This window comes from Camellia sinensis, chromosome 4 (genome assembly GCF_055761805.1).
Source record: "Camellia sinensis isolate YWXY chromosome 4, ASM5576180v1, whole genome shotgun sequence".
NCBI classification, from domain to species: domain Eukaryota; kingdom Viridiplantae; phylum Streptophyta; class Magnoliopsida; order Ericales; family Theaceae; genus Camellia; species Camellia sinensis.
Window position 1 is genome coordinate 18,016,770 of NC_138964.1, and position 23,776 is coordinate 18,040,545.

The 23,776-nt window shown below is 33.2% G+C and overlaps 1 protein-coding gene across 4 annotated transcripts; it reads left to right on the top strand.

The window, feature by feature from the left end:
* Nucleotides 1-1,754: 1,754 nt before the first annotated feature.
* Nucleotides 1,755-22,854, top strand: LOC114308284 (bifunctional aspartokinase/homoserine dehydrogenase, chloroplastic). 4 transcript variants are annotated; one of them, XM_082924373.1, is made up of 18 exons: nt 1,755-2,183; nt 12,831-12,898; nt 13,022-13,396; nt 14,318-14,406; nt 14,496-14,799; nt 15,086-15,138; nt 15,227-15,441; nt 15,547-15,634; nt 15,720-15,833; nt 16,976-17,074; nt 17,418-17,612; nt 18,480-18,562; nt 19,778-20,003; nt 20,177-20,322; nt 20,478-20,613; nt 20,871-20,954; nt 21,042-21,134; nt 22,121-22,854. In XM_082924373.1, exons 1-18 carry the CDS (start codon nt 2,008-2,010, stop codon nt 22,364-22,366), a joined length of 2,790 nt encoding a protein of 929 aa, XP_082780499.1. In that variant the 5' UTR covers nt 1,755-2,007; the 3' UTR covers nt 22,367-22,854. The 4 variants fall into 4 exon arrangements, with proteins under 4 accessions (XP_082780499.1, XP_082780501.1, XP_082780500.1 ...); XM_082924375.1 differs by having other exon boundaries at nt 1,784-2,183; nt 22,102-22,854; XM_082924374.1 differs by having other exon boundaries at nt 1,870-2,135.
* Nucleotides 22,855-23,776: the final 922 nt, after the last annotated feature.

Genomic DNA, 23,776 nt, shown 5'->3' on the forward strand with positions numbered 1-23,776 from the left:
CCTAGCAAGCAAAAAATACAAGGACCAATACATTGAGTTCCAGAAACCAAATAAGATTAACACATTAACAGAAAAATCAAGAGAGAATTTACCACTCACATCTGGAATAAGAATACAGACCAAGAGCAAAACCAAAAACAGGTATATTAGGAAACACACACCGGTAAATTGGTATGAACAAGTTCAATCAGAAAGATCAATCTTTATTGAAACTAAGAAAGATGAATAAGTATGAACAAGTTAAATCAGGCTCTTCTCCAAGCACAAATGTCTACCAGCACAAGCAATTTTGATAGCCCTAATTTTTATTGATTAATTTTGAAAGTCCTAATTTTCAATTTTCAAATTTCAAATCTATTTTCTCAATCACAACCCTAACTTTTTGATTTCAGCGTTTCGAGGACGAACCTGGTTCATCTATGGCCTTAAAACCCACATTCTCCTCAACAAATTCCTTCGCTCCAGCCGATGGTGGGCGCGGTGGAGCTATGGTTCGCGAAGCAGAGAAAATGAGGGCTACAGCGGTGGGTTGGGTTTATGAGTGGGTCGCGCATTGGAAGTGGTCGCCGGTGAGGCTGGGTTCAGTAGAGGAGAAGGAGTCAATGTGAGAGTGAGAGAGAGGGAGAGGGAGAGGGAGAGTGAGAGTGAGATTGAGATTGAGGTCAATGTATATTCTGTATAACCTGTATAGCAGAGTGGGAAAACTGAAATTTCTATTTTTTTTTTTTTTTTTTGGCCGTTGGATGTGCAACAGTTGATCTCAGCCGTTGTAAGTAGGATATGAAGGAGGCTTCTCAAAGAGGGGATCCAGACTTCTATAAATTACTCTCGGGTGATGATATATGACAGTACCACTCAGGCCAAGTTTGGGATGTTCCAAAAAAGCCAAAAAGCCAAAAAGTTACTCAAAAAGTTAAAAAGTTAACACTATTCACCAAAAGTCAACAATTACGACTGCACAACTCCCAATTCAAATTTTTCCCTACAAATCAATTTTTACAATTTTTTATTACACATTTTTCAATAAAAAGTCAAAAAGTTAACCCAAACATCCATATTTTTAACCTCAATTTTTTAGTCCAAAAAGACAAAAAGTGCACTTATTTAGTCTTCCCAAACTTGGCCTCAATTATATATCAATAAATCATAAATTAACATACAAATAAAAATCGATGGTGTTACATGCACCAATTAGTGTACTAGTTAATGTACCAATACTAGTTATGATATTATTATTGACCACACTCATTATATAAATTATAAATACCAAAAATATCTTAAATTATGACATATTATCAATTAATATATTAATTAATATATTAATTAGTACATATAGTATTATTTAATAAAAATTTAAACTTATACTCTTGACATTGGTTACGATTGACCAAACGTGTAAAATTTGAGTTACCAATCATGTTTGACATTGATTACGACTGACCAACGTGTAAAACTTGAGTTATCAATCATGTATGGTGTGATCTCAATTAACTTTGTACTACCATATTGGCGCTATTTAGGAAGTTTGATTTTTGTTTTTTTTATTAAAAGATAAATTAATTATTAAAAAGAAAATAAATTTAAACAAAATATCACATCAAATTCTATAATTATTTTACTTTTTCTTTTTACAAATATCACATCTAATTATAAAAAACCCAACTATCTTTTTAAATACAAAAAAAAATTTCTATAATAAAATTTCACAATTAAAAAAACTTACAAAAAAATTTCCCTCATCAGACGCCCACATTATTAATGAGAGAAATGAAACACGAGTAGCAGACAGACTAGTGACAACAGAGGCACGTGGGTCACGATGGTAGTGGTAGTAGCCTAGTAGTGGTGAATGATTCACATATACTAGTCTTCTGGTGGTGACACATTCCCCACCCCAATTCTCCATCTGGTTGCTGCATCAGAATCCAACGATTGCATCCTCCATCCACTACTCCAACCCAAACAACCCTCTCTCTCTCTCTCTCTCTCTCTCTAGAAATACCAGAAATGCTCTCCTACAATCTCACTTTGCCAATGGTGATTGCTTCTTCTTCTTTTTCTTCTTCGATCTCTCGTTTGCATAGCCTCTCCTCCTCCAATGCGTTCTCACGTGACAGCTATGCGTCAAACAAGATGTGTTCTCCATCAGCTCTCTCCCTCCTACATTGCTTTACGGACTGCAAGTAATTTTTTATTTTTTATTTTTTATTTTAATTCTAAATTTACTGTTTGGTTCTCGGGAAAATGGAGGAAAATTAAGAGCAAAGGCTTTTCTTGTTATTCGTGTTTTTTTTATTTATTTTTTATTTTGGCGCTGTTTGGAAAGACTCAAGTGAGGCTATTGTAGCCTATTTTCAGAAACTAGTCCAAAAGTAACACTGTTGCCAACTTTTAAAAAAAAAAAAAATATATATATATATATATATAGCCTGTGCGCTGGACAGTGTAGGCTACACTGTCACAGCAGGCAATTGTTCCATCAACAGCGCAATTACCATTTTACCCCTTAGCCGAAAATTAAAAAATTATAATTGTTGGGACAAAATGGTCATTTTAATTACAAACATCTTTTCAATATTTTTTTTAATACACCAATTCAAATAAAAATTTAACCCAACTTTCCAAACACAAAACTAAAATAACCTACTAAAATAGTCAAAAAGCCAAATAGCCTACTAAAATAGCCACTTCTCAAACGAGGCCTTTATATATCTATACTATATATTAAGTAAAAGGGAGTTTTTAACCCCCAAGCCTGTGAGAGCTCCAATCTTCTAATCCTAATTTTTTAATTTTTTGATTTAAAAAAAAAAATCTCAGCATTTATTGACTTCTCCCAACCCAACCTCAACATTTATTAACTTCTCCCAACCCACAATCCCTTTTGACTTCTCTCATAATTATTGCAATATCCTTTTTAATTTCTTCCATACACTATGGTTACACACAAAAATAAAAGAAAATATAAGAATTTAGCTATAGATCTCAAAAAGATATAACATCTAAATTTGAATTATGATTTAATAATATAATTATGTATTTTTTTTATGTATATCTATCAAAATTTTAAATCACTTAATAGGACAAATTAATCAAATTTTCAAAATTATTGATTTTTAATTTACAAAATAGATTAAAAAAAAACTATTGAATGATTTACTTATTTAATAACAAAAATATTTCATAATCTCTCCCTCCTAATCTCTTTCACAAATTTTCAAAAAAAAATATTAAAACTTGCATTCCTTTTCTCTTCCCCAAAAAATCAGATAATATTTTTTTATTAAAGTTACAGATTTCTACCTATATTTTATATATTATATTATAACATAACAAAAAAAACTAAAATATTAAAAAAAAAATCTTTAAAGTTTATCTAAATAAATTTTAAATCAATAAAACTCACATGTCTATCACATATCTAACTCACATCATAACTTACCTAAATAATAATAATTAAAAACAAATAGACGCCACAGATAAATTAAATTTAAAAAAAAAAGATACCCACAACTCCATCTTAAATAAATTGAAAAAAAAAATACCCAAATAGAAATCACACAAAAATAAAAATAAAAAGATATATCTATCTATATATATCTATACTATATATTAAGTAAAAGAGGGTTTTTAACCCCAAGTCTTGTGGGAGCTTCAATCTCCCAATCTAAATTTCCTGATGTTTTGATTTATAAAAAAAAAAAAAAAAACCTTAGCATTTATTAACTTCTCCCAACCCCAAGTCTTACCCTCATAACAACACTTTAATACATTAAAAACAAGCATACAAAAAAATTATTTGAAATCCAACGCATATAAATTCTTTGAAAAGTCCTAATAGATATGATTATTATCCCTCATAATAATACTTTAATGCATTAAAAACAAGTATAAAAAAAATTTCTTGAAAAGTCAAACACATATGATTATTATCAAAATATTAAACTTTAATATAATATAATAAAAGAAAGAAGACATTTAATTTCTTGAAAACTCAAACACATATGATTATTATCAAAATATTAAAATTTAATATAATATAAAAAAGGAAAAAAAAAGACATTTAAAAATCGCAATTCACATATATAGATAATTGTAAATATATTAAGAAAAATGGGGTTTTTAAACCCCAAGCCTTGTGGGAGCTCCAATCTTTCAATCTTAATTTTTTTAATTTTTTATTTAAAAAAAAACTCAACATTTATTGATTTAGTCAAAATTACCTAATCAACATTTATTAACTTTTTCTAATCCACATGCCTGCATTTATTGATTTGGTCAAAATCTCTTATTAGCATTTAAAATTCTCTCATACAAATAATTATAGTTACAGCCCGCGCATAGTTACTGTAGTAGTTTTTTTAATTTCTCCTGTACACTATGGTTAGTGATAAGATTGCTAAATTATTTTTATAAAAAATCTTAAAAAACATAATTTATATATTAAAAAAAATTAAAACAAATATTAATATCTATAATTATCCCGTACATAGCACGGGTGGTAGGCTAACATATATATATATATATAAAATGCCCGGAACCTAGTTTAGTGTGGGAAAGATAAATACTTTCTGCGCTTTTCTTATCTCTAATATTTGTACTTAAATTTTTTTTATTAGAATAATGTTATATGTGTTAATTAATGTACTAATTAATATATTAATAGATGATGTGGTATAATTTTAGAGATTTTAAGTATTTGTAATTTATATAATAAGTGAGATTAGTAATAATAGTATAATACTAGTTAGTACATTAATGTATATTAATTGATGCATGTAATATTAAAATTTTTATCAAAAAAATCACTATAAGTTATCTTTTTGCAGATCTCTAAAAAATAATTAAAATATCCTATTTCCAAATGAGACTCTGTATTTGGTTGGAGAATTTAAGGAGGTATTTGGAAAGAAAAATAGAAAAGATAGATGATATGAGAATAAAATATGTTTAAATTTTACCTTAATTTCATACATCTTTTCTATTTTTTTCAACCAAACGCGTAAGTAAAAATTTGATTTGATAGGTTGGGTTCCAATAGTTTCATCAAATCTGATCAGTAAGATCATCTCTAACGGTTCATCAAACCTGGTATCAAATTCAAAATTTGATGAAAAAGTCACTTTTTTGAGCTCCAACGATTTCACCAAATCGATATCAAATCCAGAATTCAGCAAATCTTTTACCAAAATGAGAACAGGCGAAGCATTTTACCAAATCACTGTTCCTAACCGTTGGGAGAGACCAACCGGTCAACCAGACCGGTCGACCGCCTAAAGGTTCAAACGGTTCGAAGAAAAGGTTCAAACAGTAAAAAAAAATAAATAAATAAAATTTTTTTTGCCTAATCGGTCGACCAGCCGGTTGACCAGCCGGTCGACCACTAAAAGGTTCAAAATGTTCAAAAAAAAAAATCAAAAAAAAAAAAATTCGCTTAACCGGTCAACCAACCAGTTGTCCCTGGCACAAATTTGATGAAAGTGCACCATTAGAGTGAGTGGTATCAAATTTGATAAAATAGATCATTTTTTATTCAAATTTAATGAAAAATTTAATTCACTGTTAAAGATACTGTAATGTTGTCTTGATTTGATGAAAAGTTTGACCTCACCTTCATTTGATTTGAGTTCGCTGTCATGAGTGGAACAAGATAACTTTGAAAAGTTTAACGCGCTTACATTTTCTTAGCAACCAAACGACATTCACTCCTTCACGGGCTATGCTTTGTTTGTCTGTTTGGTGGGGGGGATTCTTCTGTTCACTTTTGTTGTTTCGTTAGGAGGGGTGGTTGTTGGCACTCTTATGGATATTAATAAAATGAAAAATGTGTGATAATGTGCCCTATTATTTTTGTGCAGGTCAACTCTCGAAAGAATCTTTTGACATTATTAATTTAGATAATTATTGTTTAATTTTTTTAATAATAATTTTTTTTTTGAATTTTCAAACTGCAGAAGTACTAATTAAGGGATTGTTTAGAATGATCTAAATAAATGTATTTTTTGACTTTTTAAGAAAAAACGTGAAATATGGGTGGGATTTGAAATAATGTGGTGAGAAGTGATATAAATTAAATAAGATGATTTGAGTTAAATATGATAGTTACTTTTTAACTTTTTAGCTTTTTTAGATTATGTCAAACTAGACCTAAGATTTGACAATGAATTTTTTTTAGAGTTTATTACACTTTATACCCTTAAACTATTGTTAAATTGTCTAAACTTTTGACGCAGCGGAATATATGAGGATTAGATATCGTTCTAGTAGACGAAAGGGGCTCTCAAATCCACGAGAAAAATAGAATCTTGAATCCACAAGGAAGAGAAATATTATTGAATGAATGAATAAAAGTTGTATAAAAGTTGTCTTTGCCATGAGGCTTACATAGCTATTTATAATAAACTAAACCTAATATTTGTAGGAAAAATAATTCTAAAAGTAGGAAACTTAAATCATCACAAATTAGGAAACTTAAGAAAATAGGAAACTAAAATTTTAAGCTATTTAAAATCCTAATCAAAATCTAATTCTAACATAATAAAATTAAAAAACCTAATAATTCTAAAATATTTATACTAAATTACAAAAATCCTAATAATATATCAAAAATATTAAAACTTAAAAGTATAAAAATTCTGAAAATCTTGTCATGAAAATCTTGTCCTACATCAGACTCCTCTTCTTTGAAAAAACTCGTCCTCGAGTTCATATTAGAGATCTGCCATCATCCATCCTAAATAAAAAGATACTTGGAATACTTCAATTGTTTGTCCCTCTTCCGAACATTATATGCAGAGAAGTCTACTTTCTGAAAGTTATTCTCTATATGCTTCAACTGATTGACAAGATCAGTTAGACAAGTATTGAAAATCAAATTAAATTTCTCAACACCAAGAAAATCAACGAAGGGTATCTTATGTTGATGTTGGATACTCTCTAGACTTTGCTCTGTCTTAGATTCAGTTGGACATTCAATTATCATCTTTCGAACATCAATTGCATCCTCAATCAATTTATCTGGTGCATATGTCAACTTTATTACCTCATCTTTTATTTCTTCTTTTTCATTGAGTTCCACTAGATCTCCTTCTTTTGCGATCTCATAACCATCACAATAATCAAGAGATGATAGTTCCGTTATTAGAAGTTCGTGGTTACCTTCAACGTTTTTCTCTTGCTTCACCTCTTCATCGTCTTCTTCAAACTTCTTGATCAAAGTAATTTCAGTGACCTCTCTTTTATCAATTTCAATGTTTTCACCGTTGTTGCAATCAACTTGATTATCTACTTCAATTGAATGTTTGTTTGGGTCTTCAAAATTTTGAAACATTGTGATACTCAAAATCTTTTCTTCTTCAATGTGTGGTTGAGCGTGACAAATTTGTTGACCTACGAGCCTTGATTGACCCAAACTTGGCAGAGCCATAGTCATGTTTCTTGAATAATCTGTATCCACAATTCCATAATAATTATTGAATTGCGAAGAATATTGTGAATCAAAATTACCTTGGAACAATTGTTTTGATTCAAGCTTTCTTTGATATTGTAGATACAATATTTGCCCATGATTTGTTTGAAGGAATCTATAACTTATCAACTTCCTCATTTTATGCCACATCCTAATAGGTTGTTTGTATTGTCGCCTTCGATCATATTGCAATTGCTTCCACCATGTAGAAACAGAACCTTGTAATTTACGTGCGACATATTTGGCTTGCTTTTCTTCGAAGATTTCCATACACTCAAGGAATTTGTCAACTTTGCGAAACCAATAAATAAAATCCTCGACATGACAAGAAGCATTAAAATAGAGAATGTGGTACTTGATAATATGAAAAGTCATGATTGATGTTATTATTGCTATTGAACACATCACTGAATCTTTGTTGTCGCCTTACCGACTGGTATTCACCATGATCCTCGAATAACTCATCTTCAGATTCCTCCTCACTATCGTATTGATAACAAGAAGATCGTCTCAAGACATTGTAATTAATAGGCTGGCCTTGGGCAATTCCCATAGTGCGGTTCCTATTAACGTTGTGACTAATAGGTTGGCCTTGGACAAGTCCCTTGACTCGAATCTTATTAAATCTTTCTCTACGATCATCATCAATAGAGCTTGTACTTGCTCTTTCGATAAATGACATCGAGACAGACAAAACCTTGCTTTGATACTACTTGACGCAGCGAAATACACAAGGACTAGATATCGTTCTAGTAGACGAAAGAGGCTCTCGAATCCACGAGAAAAATAGAACCTTGAATCCACAAGGAAGAGAAATATTATTGAATGAATGAATAAAAGTTGTCTTTGCCATGAGGTTTACATAGCTATTTCTAATAAACTAAACCTAATACTTGTAGGAAAAATAATTCTAAAAGTAGGAAAGTTAAATCATCACAAATTAGGAAACTTAAGAGAATAAGAAACTAAAATTCTAAACTATTTAAAATCCTAGTCAAAATCTAATTCTAACATAATAAAATTAAAAAACTTAATAATTCTAAAATATTTATACTAAATTACAAAAATCCTAATAATATATCAAAAATATTAAAACTTAAAAATATAAAAATTCTTAAAATCTTGTCCTACATCAACTTTATACCCTTAAACTATCGTTAAATTATCTATTTGCTTCTTGAACTATCGATTGCGTCTATTAAGTCCTTAAAATATATAAATCAAAATCTATTTTACCCCTAAACTATCAATTGAATTTATTAAATCTCTAAAATATTTAATTCAAACATATTTAGTCCTTGAAATGATTACAAAAATAAAATATAAGATCATAAATATTATAAATTAGTAAAAGACCCTATCTAATTAAAATTTTATTTTTTAAAAATCTTAAATTTTTATTATCTTTGAAAAGTGAGTGTTAGTTCATATGGTGAATTTCCTTATCTTCTACAATGGCTAGTCCTTACTTTTACCTAGTATTATATGTCAAATTCCGTTTATAATTTATAATTGATTGTTTTTAAGTTTTCGCTAAGTTCTTTTTATAACTTAATTAATGTATTATTTTGTTCTATTATTATTTGTAACGAAAATGTTATTATTTAAATTATCTATTCTACTTCTTTAGTATATCTAACACTCATATAATTTTAATGGTAAAATAGAGAGACTATAACTTAAACACACAACAAAATAAAGTATTTTTAAAGACAATAAAAATTAAAAAAAATTCTGTGATAAAATCTTAATTAGATGGAGACTTTTATTAATTTATAATACTTATGGGCACATATTTCAGTTTTGTAATAATTTTAATGACTAAATAGGTTTGAATTAAATATTTTAGGGAGTTAATAGATTCAGTCGATAGTTTAGGGACTAAATAAATTTTGATTTATATATTTTAGGGACTGAGTAGGTTTAATCGATAGTTCAGAGATTAAATAGATAATTTGATGATACTATAGGGATAGAAAGTATAATAAACCCCCTTTTTTTTAAACATATTTTCTAAATTGACAATATTTTTAATCCATTTGCAAATTAAGTTTTTATAATCAACTTTAGAGCGAAGAAATGTTGATATTGTTGAAAGATGTTAGATTTTTAGCACACCAAACAAAGAAAATGTAGCTTTATGTAGGACATTCTAACACGTGTCTTTTATTTATTTGATCTAATACAAGTATATAAGAATTAAAAAAAAAAATATGAGGCTTCCCTTTTTTATTTTTAATTATGATTTGAGTTTGTGAGGCATCGTCAACTTCAGTTTTAGACTTAGAGAAATAAGGAACTTTTTTAGCTTCGCCCATTACTGAAAGGATTTTGCTTAATAGAACAGTATATATCATTAAAATATCTTGAGGCCTTCTAAATTATGAGGCCTTAGGCGGTTGTCTAACTCACCCTTGGACATTGTGAGTAATTATAAAACTAGCGGAATGAAGGTGGTTACATTGCTTTCAATTGGAATGTTGTGTTGTGTTGACGGCTTCAAAATTTTGTATGATTGTAGTACACCAACACACGCATACACACAAATAAAGGAGAAGAAAACCCAAAACTCAGATGTCAAAATGGGTGAGTGGCAAATTTACAAAATCAAAAAGGAAGCAAGAAATATGCCTTTTGATACAGCATGTGTTTGTTTTGGAGTTAGCATAGATGAATTGGTTATTTTTGGTGAATGCTAATGAAATTGGGAAAAAGCTGATAGGCCTCAAGCTAACCATGGCTTAAAGCATAATGATGTAGGATGATTAGGGACAGGGCTGTAAGGACCGTAAAACTGACTTTGTGTGGGTTTTTATGGTTGCTTAAAGCCGAAAATCAATCGGAATTTTAGGATTTCAATTAATGAATAGAATGAGCTAGGTTTAAGATTAATAAACCAGGTGAAAGAGATCAAAACACGAGCTGTTCTGGGTGCTGTGAATAGTACCTGTGAACAATAATTAGGCTGTGGAAGTACTGAAATTTAAGTAAGAAAGAAAGAGAAGAAGAAGAAAATAGATTTAAGAATCACTCCTAAAATCCCTTAGGTATCCACTTAGGATTTGATTGCATCACATAATTTATAAAGAAGCTTTAAAGCTCTTAAATTTTTATAAAATATCAATTCTCTTGAATTAGAAGCATTACATGACTTTATATAGACTTAGGACTTCCTAAACCAACTATAACAAAAAATGTAAACTATTAAAATATCTTTGACTTTTAAAACCAATTTAAGATCAAATAAGAAATATAAATAAAAACTAATTAAATAACTTGATCCATGGGTGACTCCCACAGTCCATACCCAGAAATTCTACAAATTACCAAAATACCCCTAACCTTAAAAATCTTAGAAAATATAAAGTTGATAATAAAATAAAACTTTAATAATACTAGAAATATGATTATGTGTGATTACTATTGGTTTCTCTTTAAAATCATGCCAAGTTTCAAATATTGTCGCTACTTTGAATTTACTCTTTCTTGAGCTTCTTATAGTTTTCATCATTTAACCTAGTAATCTACGTTTTAATTCAAAATATGACTCTGTTTGGTTGAACTTGGAGAAGCAAAATGAGATTAGCCAAACTAAATAGTTGCAAAGGAATGATTTTCGTTGCACTGTAGTGATTTTGGAGATAGATCGACAAAGTTCAAAATTCTGAACTCTTAAATGGGATCTACTGATTAGGGGGTGTATGGCAGTTTAATTAATGGTTAACAAATATTTGAAACCTAAATGCATAGTGAACTTGCTGGGTTCCACCACATGTGTTTTTTTTTCCTCCGAAGATTCATGATTCCCCTGAATTACTGACGTCACTAGCTTCTTCCATGCATAATTGCACGATAATTTAATCTGAGCATCTTCTTACTAAAACTTGAGTTGTTTCTGGTTTTTACAATAGAATGTAGTTTTGTGAATCAATGTGGCACGTGGCATCGGGAAATTGACGTGGCTGTGACATGGGTATGGCATGTGGGTAGTGGAGTGAACCCCTGTATCTACAATGAGTTTAAGCAGTCAAACCAGGGAGAAGTAGATTGAGGGTAACAACAGTCAAAATTCACCTCTCCAATCTCATCTCAAATAGGAAGTAGAAAGGGATCCAGCCCAGTTACTTGCCAAAACCCTCATGGTGTGTTTGGTTGGGGGATTTGGGGAGGGAATTGGAAAGGGAAAGAGAAAAAGTGTGTGAAACTAGGTGAAATACAAGTATATTTTATTTACATTTCACCTAACTTTTCCTTTTCCCTTTCCAAATCCCTCCTCAAATCCCCCAACCAAACGCAGCGTCAATGTCCTGTATGTTGCCAACAAGGATCAAATAGCAAGCAGAACTTTTCACTTTAAATTTAAATCACTAAAGCCCATTACCTCAATAATATTTCAATATGAAAACTTACTCTCATAATCATATCATAGTTCATTCCCATAAAGATTTAACTCTTAGCACTTAAAAAGCACGAGTCAGCCAAAGGCGTTTTGTAGTTGCTGTTTACATCCCCAAAACTTTATGTTTCTTGCATTATAAACCTAAAAATCCTTTTGCCTCGTCTTTAAAATACCTAGAAAACCATTCCTAACAACCATATCCACCAAGCTTTAACACATAAATATTGCCTTAAATCAGCCTTATTACTGCTGTTCTACATTGAGTTTGGTATCGTAGCTACTAGGTGGATGCTGTTCTGCATTTTTCCATATCAAGAAGTGTGGCATTTGGTTCTCTTTCTGTTGTTTCTCCTCAAGTAAGTAGTAAGGTTATGGGAAACATCACTAAATTCACACAACACATTTTACGTTTTTATTATTTTTAATAGTTTCATATGGCTATTGTTTCACAGGCTGTTTTTTTAAATGTTATTATTCACCAATGTATCAAAAGTTTTTTAAAAAAGATCAGTCAAAGGAAGGCTGCACTATGACAAAGCTGTGTGTTCCATCTTGGTCTCAACCCTCAATATGCTAACAAAAGTTTTTTAAAAAAGATCAGTTAGAGGAAGGCTGCATTATGACAAAACTGTGTTCCATCTTGGTCTAAACCCTTAATATGCTATCAGGACTTAATTTTCTGTTTGGGTGGTTGATTTATGTGGATATGTATTGCTAAAATCTGTTTTACAGGTCAATTTCTGTTCCAATGTTTCTTCACGAGACTTCTTTTTTCTTTTCTTTTCTTTTCTTTATTTTTTTTTTCTCCCCCTTTTCTTTTTCTACTGAAACAATTTGCAGTGCTATGTTGTAAATTGCAATTCAGAGTCAAGTGAATCTCCACTGCATATATTTTAATTCACATGCACTTTATTCTGTTGTTTGTCAACTCCTGAAGATGCTAGCCTTTGTTTGTTGTTTCAGAATGGGTTTTATTTGTCAATGGAGTAGAAGGAAGGTGTCAACCTTTCACATTCGTGCTTCAGTTACAGGTTCATTCCATACTATTCATCAGTTTCAAATTATGTTTTTTGAAAATTGAACTCATCGTATAATGTTTCAAAGTATAACTTTATAATTGGATTGTATTTATATACCTCACTTTCCATTGGCAGATGTTGTACGAGAGACATCCATAGAAAAAGCCCAGCTCCAAAAAGGTGACACCTGGTCTGTTCATAAATTTGGCGGTACCTGTGTGGGAAGCTCCCAAAGAATTCGGAATGTTGCGGAGATAATTATTAATGATGATTCAGAAAGAAAATTGGTTGTAGTGTCTGCTATGTCAAAGGTGACAGATATGATGTATGATCTTATCTACAAGGCACAGTCACAGGATGATTCTTATATAACTGCATTGGATGCTGTTCTAGAAAAGCACAAGTTAACAGCACTTGATCTATTTGAAGGGGATATTCTTGCTAGTTTCTTATCACGGTTGCATCATGACATCAATAACCTGAAAGCAATGCTTCGTGCGATATATATAGGTATCAAATTTGTCCCTTTGGATGTCACATAAACTCAATTTTCATATCTTTGTGATATTATCTTAGTCTTGCATGCCCTATGAAATTGTTTTCTCCTTTTTTATGCCTTAGATAGAAAGCAGTTGGCAGGTGGATGATCGGTACTGGCATCCAAAATTAAAATGAAAATCATGCTAATATGTTACACTTCTTGTCGTGCAATGTAATGAGTGAAGCACATTTGTCTGTGAGATATATATTCTGCAGCTTGACATTCATGGCATTGTTTAAAGAAGGTGTTGAAGGTGACTGTAATGATTACACTAATCATTTGCTTTTCTATGAGTAAGCAATACTTTATTTTGTCTATAATATGGACTTTCTAAGTTGGGACTGCTATCAATTTTTATTGCTCATGAGATCTTTAAGAATCCTGTAATATTTTACGAATTGTTACATTGCAAGATCTTCTTCTTGAGAATAATATAATGTTATGTGCAAAGTCTAAGCGCAGAAAATGTGCCAAATTGCCATTGGATAGGGCGGTGATGACACATGAAACAAGAGAACAAGGAAAAAAACACCCCCCAGGTGCTGAGCCAAGATGTACATTAAGCAGATAAATTTCGGAGGAAAAGAAGAAAATGAACAGTTCTAATATATGCTGATGAACATTACAAAAACCTTGTGATGTGGTTTATCACGCCCCCCACTATTTTCATGTAAAAGTTCTTGATGCAGAAAATTGGCTAAAATGCTGCAAACTATCGTTTTCCCTTTTGCTGCAACATATAATCCCTATTGTTTTTCTTTATCCTTTTCTTTATTTATCTGAATATGAGGTGTTTGTTAATTTTTTCCCTGTTATTACCTGTGGGGGTTCTATGTGCGAACATAATTTTTATACGTATTATGTTGACTTAAATGTTTAATGTACTGCAGCCGGTCATGCAACCGAATCTTTTACAGATTTTGTTGTAGGACATGGAGAGCTATGGTCTGCTCAGATGTTGGCGTCTCTTGTCAGAAAGGTGGTGCTTGATTACTCTTTATTTTGAAGAATATCTAGGAGTTGTGATCCAGAAGTTAGCTGAATTATATTTTATTTTCTTTGCTGCAGAACGGGATAGATTGTAATTGGATGGATACAAGGGAGGTCCTTATCGTAAATCCCACTGGTTCTGGTCAAGTTGATCCAGTTTACTTGGAATCTGAAAAAAGACTTGAGAAATGGTTTTCGCAAAATCCATCTAAGACAATCATTGCAACTGGTTTCATAGCTAGCACACCTCAAAATATTCCTACGACTTTGAAAAGAGATGGAAGTGACTTCTCTGCAGCTATTATGGGCGCTTTGTTCAGGGTACGTCAAGTCACAATCTGGACAGATGTTGATGGTGTTTATAGTGCCGATCCCAGAAAAGGTCTGTGCAAACCCATTGTTTGTGCATTTGAATCACATAAATGTTTCTTTCTCTGAGAACTTCTCTGGTCCAAATAGCCTCTTCGAATGTCAGTTATGTAGCTTGTAAAATTATTCTGATGATAGTTACTTATTCCCCCCCCCCCCCCCCCCCCCCGCCCTCCCCCCCAAAAAAAAAAAAAAAAAAAAAAAAAATTGATGATGTGAAGAAATTTTTGGACTGGAAATTTTAACAGCAATGTTAATTTGGGGTTGGATTGGATTGCTAAAGAACCTTTCTTCTGCAGTTAGTGACGCTGTGGTACTGAAGACTTTGTCTTATCAAGAGGCCTGGGAAATGGTGAACTTGAATATCTTTTAATGCCTGTCAAAATTGCTGATACTTACTATTTTGCATTCTTAACAACAAAATTTACATGCTTGTGCAGTCATATTTTGGTGCAAATGTTTTACATCCCCGGACCATCATTCCAGTGATGCAATATGACATTCCAATTGTTATAAGAAATGTCTTCAATCTCTCAGCAGCTGGAACGATGATATGCCGGGATTCTGTCAATGAGTTTGAAGATGGTCAGAGATTGGAATCTCTTGTCAAAGGCTTTGCAACAATAGACAATTTGGCCATTGTAAATGTTGAGGGGTGAGCTTGTATTGCAATGATAATGCTGCTCATCTTTTTGTAATGCTATGCGTCGCCTTTAACTAACTTCCTTTCCCATTTATATTGTGCACTTTCTTTTTGCAGAACTGGAATGGCTGGCGTTCCTGGTACAGCTAGTGTCATTTTTGATGCCGTGAAAGATGTAGGAGCTAATGTTATCATGATATCTCAGGTATCTTCATACTCTGATATCTGTTCTGCTCAATATTTTTCATATATTGTAAAATTCATATAGTTAGTGATTGGATCTAATACAGGCTAGCAGTGAGCATTCTGTGTGCTTTGCCGTCCCCGAGAAGGAAGTGAGAGTTGTTGCTGAGGCTTTACAGTCTAGATTTCGTGATGCTCTGGATGCTGGGCGTATTTCCCAGGTGTTGTCGTTTGACTTGATACACTCCTAGGAGCTGACATTCTGTTCATTATACAATAATTGTTCGAAATTATTAAAATTTCTGGATCATGATTGTCAACTCTTACGTTGTGGAAGTTAAGAGAGAAATCTTTTCAGTTAAGCATTTTTATACCATTATCTAATTGGAGTGGATAAGGTGGAAACTACAATCGCCTTTCCCTGTACCTGGATAGGAGCTTTACCAAGCATGAGGCTGTTACAGGACTGGAGAAAAGAACAGACTTGGCCTTAGGATCTCTATCTAAACAACCTATCCTCACTGGCTTGGATCGCACAGTGCCCTTCCATCCACATTGTTTGACTGATAGTGGAGGCAAGAGATTAAATAGAAGTGGATGAAGAGGGAAGACCTTAGTGGTAGTCCAAAATTGAAAAGTAGTGGGGAAATGCTTATACCAATAATCAGCCTTAGAAGCATATTATTTTAGTGACCTACTTAATAGTTGTTGAAATCAGTATCACAAGACGTTTTACTGTTCCTTTAATTTTAGATTGACAGATTGCAGTTAATATAGCACAGCCTGAGAGCAGATTTTATTTGGAGCCCGTTAAAGTCTGGAAAGGAGGTGAAACCAAAGAACTTTTTGGGTCTGGCCCTTGTATTTTATCAGAGGTTAGGTATTACAAAGGTATACATCCGTTGGTTTCTCATAGGTGTGTACCACTCAAAGATAATAATGTACGAACATTTGCCAGCAATATATGATTTGTTGAGGTTTGGTTCATTACAGCCCTTCTAATTTCTAATGTTTGTGTGTATATATGTATATATTACTTTTATTTGTTTGAATGACCCTTTAAACAAATTTCAGGATACAATTCTGCTTATGGCCCAGTCAGATATGCAAATATCATATGACAATAATGGCTTAAGTGTCAAGCCTGTACACCTTCATGTTGAAGCATCTATATTATATTAACATGGGCCAAAGGTTTTTTAAGCTTACTGCTTTCCAGTTATCCCAGAATCTCAAACGTCTGGTTTTCTTATATTTCTATGGCATCTGGGGACACGGATATCATCTTGTATTCATGTATAATCAGTAAGATTTCTATCTGTTTTTGTCAGTTCCCCTCCTAAAAAGTTTCAGCTCTTCTCAGGTTGCAGTCATCCCAAACTGTAGCATTTTGGCAGCAGTAGGCCAGAAAATGGCAAGTACTCCAGGAGTCAGTGCTACACTTTTCAATGCACTTGCAAAGGTTGGTGAAGCTCTTCTCGTAAATTATGGTCACCCACTTCATGCATTCTACATTTCGACTATATGGGAACTCAAAATATGGGAATTGGAATGCAGTGAGCAATTGTTGGTGTGCCAATAGTGCACTCCAGAATTATTCTTCCGGCCCATTTGATAAGCAGATATATTGCACTTGGGGACTAATACCCGATTGCTGGCATGTGTACTTTATGGTTGATACGTGATGGGAAAATAAATTTTATCTTTCCTTTCCCATGAGGTGGAAACCAATGTCTATGTCTATGTTTATATGAATTTTCCTCATAAATTTCAAGAAAAGTTTACAAATAGTGACTGTACTACAGGCTAATATTAATGTCCGTGCTATAGCCCAAGGTTGCTCAGAGTACAATGTCACTGTAGTTGTCAAGCGAGAAGACTCTGTGAGGGCTCTAAGAGCTGTCCACTCAAGATTTTATCTCTCTCAAACCACAATGGCAGTGGGTATTATTGGACCTGGATTGATTGGTGGCACCCTGCTTGACCAGTTCAGGGATCAGGTACATTATCTTTTCTTTTTAAGCAAATGCCTACCGTAGGTTTCAATTTATGCAATATGTCTGAATCTAGACCTACACAATGTCTTTTGTAATTCTTCTAGCGATTAGTGATAATTGATACATTTAATTTCAGTTGTTAAATGTTAGAACTGGAACTATCCTCTTTTTTAAAGAAAATGAAGTCAATAACTGGAATCCTCCTGTGTTATGAATTTGAACTAGAAGATCTAAGAATGAAGCTATGAAATGTATTCATCATTTTTATTGTTCATTATTTTAATAATACATAAAAGAGGTTTGAGGAAAAGTGTAACAATTAAAATAAGGTGTGTTTGGTTGCTAAAGGATTTTTTTTTGGATTGGCATTGGGGTGTTTGGATTAAAGCCCGACTAATCCCCAAAGATGCACAGGCCCTCGGCAAGAAGTTTCCTGCAAGTGCATAGCTTTGACTATGAGTAAACCTTTGCTCCAGTGGCAGTTGACAAGTGTTCATGCCCTGATTTCTGTGGCTTCTGTTTGTCAGTGGTCGCTTTCTTAGTTGAATGTTAAGAAAGCATTAGGGTGAGGTTTGTTGAGTAAGCTTTGATACCTGTAAGCTAAAATGGGTCTAAAAACATTAGGGTGAGGTTTTGACAACTTACTCAACAAATAGATGCTCCTGGCATGATGGGATTGTTAACCATACAGTAGTTCTGGAATGAGGAGGCACATTATTTACTGAGCTTTATTTTTCTGCATTGCTTTGTAATTGCTAGTGTAGCTAAAATTATCTCTGATTCTAGGATGCTTCGATATCAAGTTTACAAAGCTAAATGGCTAAAATAATTTTTATGATGGTCATATATACTATAAATTCTCTTTGGCAGGCAGCAGTCCTCAAGGAAAAGTTTAACGTGGATTTGCGTGTTATGGGTATCACTGGCTCCAAGAGAATGCTTTTGAATGATATGTAAGTTTAAGTTTACATGAAATTTTTTATTTTAAAATAGTTGATATCATGGATATATTTTCTATTAGAATGGGTGAGACAATAGTATGGTACTTTGGTTTACTGGTTGTACTAACACAAAATTGGTGGTATTTATTAAGTAGAATGAAAAATGAATCTATACTAAATTTGTGTAGGTAGTAGCTCATTTTAGGATTTATGTCCAATGTGATTGAACGTTTTATAAAACTCTTTGACCCCCGAATTTGGAGTATCCTACTTTCACGCAATTCACAGGGTTCAACAAACAATCGATATTTCACGATCAAGAGTAAGTGTTTACTATTATTCTAAATGGAAAATTAAATTTAGCTTTGAATCAAACTTAAATGATTTTCGAGATTTAAAAGATCATCAAGTTCCACTTTGATTATGATAGTTAAAAGTTGGAATTACACTTTTTTTGTTCGTATTTTCTTAAGGTTGAATCATTTTTAGTTTTCATGAAGAAACTTACTCTATAATCTTAATATGTTTTTTTGATTGACTTATAAAATAAGTTCATATTTTGTTGGAAATACAAGGGTTCTATTAGTTAGTGAAAATATCTTTCTCCTCCCGCCCCTTGGGTAAGGAGCCTATATATTATGTGCTATATAAACTAGCTTTTTGGCACATATCTGTCATCAGTTAAAAAGTTAAATATCTAATCAACTTTTTGCACATAGAAAAAACTACTTTTTTAGCAACTTCCCAAACACATAGCTTTTTTACCGTCTAAAAAAGTCAAAAAGCCATTTCCAAACACCTTCTTATTATGGGAATTGGAAGGATGCCTTGATGCTTGAAAGGCCTACGATTGGTGATACTTTCTTTGGGGTGCACTGTGACCACCTCCTCACAAATTGGCCTAAATGCAGAGGTGTAACTGAGAGGACCTAGTTCTCCCATTGGTGGGCAAGCTAATGAAACCACTTCAAGTGCTTTTATCAATACGTCAATATTCACTGGAACTGAAGGAGTGCTAGAAAAGAGCAACTTCAGGAATAAATCTTTTGTTTTTAATCTAGTTCGGATCTTTTTTTTTTTTTTTTTTTCCTTTCTATTTTTCTTTTTCTTGGTTTGATATTTGGTTTAGAAATACCAAAAAAAAAAAAAAAAAAAAAAGAAAAAAAGAAACAAAAAAAATCTCTGCCAAGGTATATGACCCTTAATCATTTTCATCTCTGATTACAGGGGTATTGACTTAACTACATGGAGAGAACTTGAAAAGGAGAAGGGAGAACTGGCTGACCTGGAGAAATTTGTTCAAAATGTGCATGGAAATCATTTTATTCCAAATACCGTGTTGGTAGATTGTACAGCGGACTCTAGCATTCCAAGCCATTACTATGATTGGTTGCGAAGGGGAATTCATGTAATTACGCCAAATAAGAGGGCGAATTCAGGACCACTTGATCAGGTAACATTATATTTGCATGATTTAACTTATCCGGTTATGATTTTATGTGGTAAGTTTAGAGCATTGTTATCTTTAATTAATATATTAGCCACTGTATGCTGCATCCTCTTTTTCTTTTTTTTTTAAACGCTCTACTTGGGGCTTCGATGACATGATTGTTATCCAAATCCCAGTATTTGAGGTTGAGAGATCTTCAACGCCAATCCTATACACATTACTTCTATGAAGCTACTGTTGGAGCTGGTCTTCCAATCATTAGCACCTTACGAGGTCTCCTTGAAACTGGGGACAAAATATTGCGGATTGAAGGCATTTTTAGGTTAGTCATGCTGGTTTTCTCAACTTGCAAACGTGAAAAGTTACTGATTTAAATTGATCAATGTAGCAATCCAAGTATCTAAATTGTTTTGGTCATGTGTATGGTGTACCATAGTTTTCTGTCAACTTGTCTTACTTCAAGATTTGTTGATGCAGTGGGACTCTGAGTTACATTTTCAACAACTTTATCAGCACACGAGCTTTCAGTGAGGTGGTGGCGGAGGCAAAAGAGGCAGGTTATACTGAACCAGATCCGAGGGATGATTTATCTGGAACAGATGTGGCCAGAAAGGTAATAGGTGCTAACCTTGTCTCAAGTAATTTTGTAGTAGTTCATGAGTGCCTCTGAGTACTTCAAACTGTAAAGAGCTCCTTAATGAATGAAGATCTCTTCAATTTCCATTTAGTGACCTGGATATATGACTAAAACGTGTTAAAAAATTAACCTTTTGTGAGCTAGCTAATGTCTTGCCAAAAGGAACCAAACAAAGAAAGAAAAAAAAAGAGAGAATCATATCATATGCCCATCTGTTTATTTTCACATTTCAGGTGATAATTCTTGCCAGAGAATCTGGTCTAAAGCTAGAGCTTTCAGATATCCCTATTCAAAGTCTTGTGCCAGAACCATTAAGGGTAAGATATAGTTTTGTTTCCAATTGTACAGTAATTTGCTGGAAACATAGTTCATCTTTGATTTGATGTTCAAATGATTTGTTTCAGGGTATTGCATCAGCTGAGGAATTTCTCCAGCAACTGCCACAACATGATCAAGACATGGCTGAGAAACGTCAGGATGCAGAGGATGCAAAGGAAGTGAGTATTCTAGGACACTACTAGCAAAAGTAGTCAAATTTTGATTTACAAATGAACTATTTAATCAACCCCCTCCCATGCCCTCCATTTCCCTCCCTCGTCTTCAAAAGTGGCAAACAAAAGAATGAAAAGAAAAGAATGGAGGGAGGGAGGGAGAAAATAAATCTATATATCGTTGGTTAAGAGTTCAACTTGAGTGCTAAACATTTCATGGAAATCTAAATGCATCAATTTTAATTTGACTTGTATCTAAAAGAGCTCATCATCTAGAATGTCGCTGACATTGGGAGCCTTAATTATTAGGGGTCATGTCTCCAAGAGAGCATCAATTCTGGCCTTTAGGCTAGACATCTAGAAGATTAGGTTCAAGCCACCTCAACTTCCTTCAAAAAAAAAAAAAAGCTTCTAACTGAGATTATTAACCTGCAAAACCAAAGAAAGAGAGGGAGAGGGAAGAAGTGGGCCATTGAAGATGACATAGCATTAGCTGCGGGGTGTCCTAACTTTTATCCCTATGATGGCCCCATGTCTGCTGGTGGGATTTCTTCAAAACTATTTTTCGATAGTAATGCAGCAATCAAATTCTCTTGGGAGATTTACTAAGCTTCCCAAGTTCTCAAAAGAGCAACAGCGAATAAACCAATAAAGCAAGTCTTTTATTGAATTTATTTATTTATTTATTTTTGTTTTTTTAAGGATAAACTGTGATGATCCTAAAATGTTAATTATTCACAAGTTCTGAGGGTTTTATGGTAGTCCAAATATGCTTTGGATACATTAGGTTGAAAAACTGTCACATCACATTAGAATAAATAATTAAAGAGCTTGGAGGGATTATGGTATTGCGCAGTTAGTTATCAGTTTCACTTTAACAACACAATGAATTATCTCACTTTTTTTCCCCTATCTTCTTTTCTTTTCTTCTTCTTTTTTTTTTTCTTTTCCCCCCCCCGTGTCTTCTCATAAGCTTGTGGTGGTATTTGAAGGTCTTGAGATATGTTGGAGTGGTGGATGTGGTTAATCAAAAAGGGATTGTGGAATTGGGAAGATACAAGAAAGATCACCCATTTGCTCAGCTTTCAGGTTCTGACAACATCATTGCTTTTACCACTGAAAGATACAAGCACCAGCCTCTGATAGTCCGTGGGCCAGGTGCTGGGGCCCAAGTCACGGCAGGTGGGATCTTCAGTGACATTTTGCGGCTTGCCTCATATCTTGGTGCCCCATCATAATAAACACGGTTGTCTCTTCAGCCATGAACAATGTAGCATCTTTCTTGTTCTTCTATGCCCTAGGTCTCGTGTTTTTTGTCAGTCCAAGCTTGTGGTGATGGTATATAAGCTGTCATGTAAGTTAATCCATGCATTAGCCTCTGTGCATTGTTATGTCTTGTTGGCATTAGTCTGTTAAAGCAGATTTGGGACTAAAAGTGCCACATCTGTTTGCTACTTTGTAGATTGGCTAGCTAGGGTTTCTTTCTCAAGGCTTTGTAGTTCCTAGCTTGTGTATTTTGTTCAACCGAAGGCGTTCACTGCTACTAGCAATATGAAATCCTTCACGAGCCATCATGCCATGGCTAGTTCTCCTTCCCTCCCTTAGGATTGCTGTTTCAATGACCATGTCTAATAATGCCATCTTAGGGCAGTTCTAATCGAAAAAATTATTTGTTGTTTTCAGATAATTGTAGTTTAAATGTGCCAATCTTGGATGACATTTCCCATATTGTCTTTTGTTTTCTAGTCGGCTTGTTTTATTCGTCTTTGTTTAGTTGGCTGGTTAGCTTTGTAATATGAAACTCTAATGTCGGCTTTCTTTTTATGTTTTAATTAGTGTCTATATTTGTCAAAAAACAAAAACAAAAGTGCCAATCGGCAAATTACTTCAACAGTATTATTTTCTGGATAGCGAATTTTGCATGAATTCTGAATTTGTAACATCTTTAGGACTGTGTTTTGATCTAACACAGGTAGGGGTGCAACTCGGGCGGGTTCGGTCGGGTTGGGGGTCTGCCCAAGCCCGACCCGAATTGTATTTGGCAGTGCCCAAGCCCGCCCAAGCCCGACCATGAACCCGAGCATTGCTGCCCAAGCCCGGCCCGAGCTTTGTATTTTGAGCTCCGGTTAGCCCGAATTGCCCGAATTACCCGAATTGTCCGAGTCCAGAAACCTGTAAGTAGATCTAAAGGTAGACATAAAAGATGCTAATCTAATGGTAGAAGACTAACAAAAAATAAATAAAAAATAAAAATTAAGACTAACTCTTTTACTTAATAGAAGACTAACCAAAAAAAAAATAAAAAATAAAAATTAAAACTAACTCTTTTACTTAATTTATATATATTATATAATTTATTAAATTATATATATATTATATATTATATATATATATTATATATAATTTATATAATATATTAAATTCAATTCGGGTTCGGGTTGCTCGGGTTGGCCATTGGTTCTGACCAAGCCCGGCCCAAATTGCAATTCGGGCATCAAAATTTTGCCCAAGCCCGTCCAGATTGCAAGATATAGTTGTCCAAGCCCTAAAAAAACTTGGGCTGGGCTCGGGTTGCTCGGGTTGAGCCCGCCCGAGTTGCACCCCTAAACACAGGAGGGATTTGTATAGTGTTAGAGAATCTTCTCGTT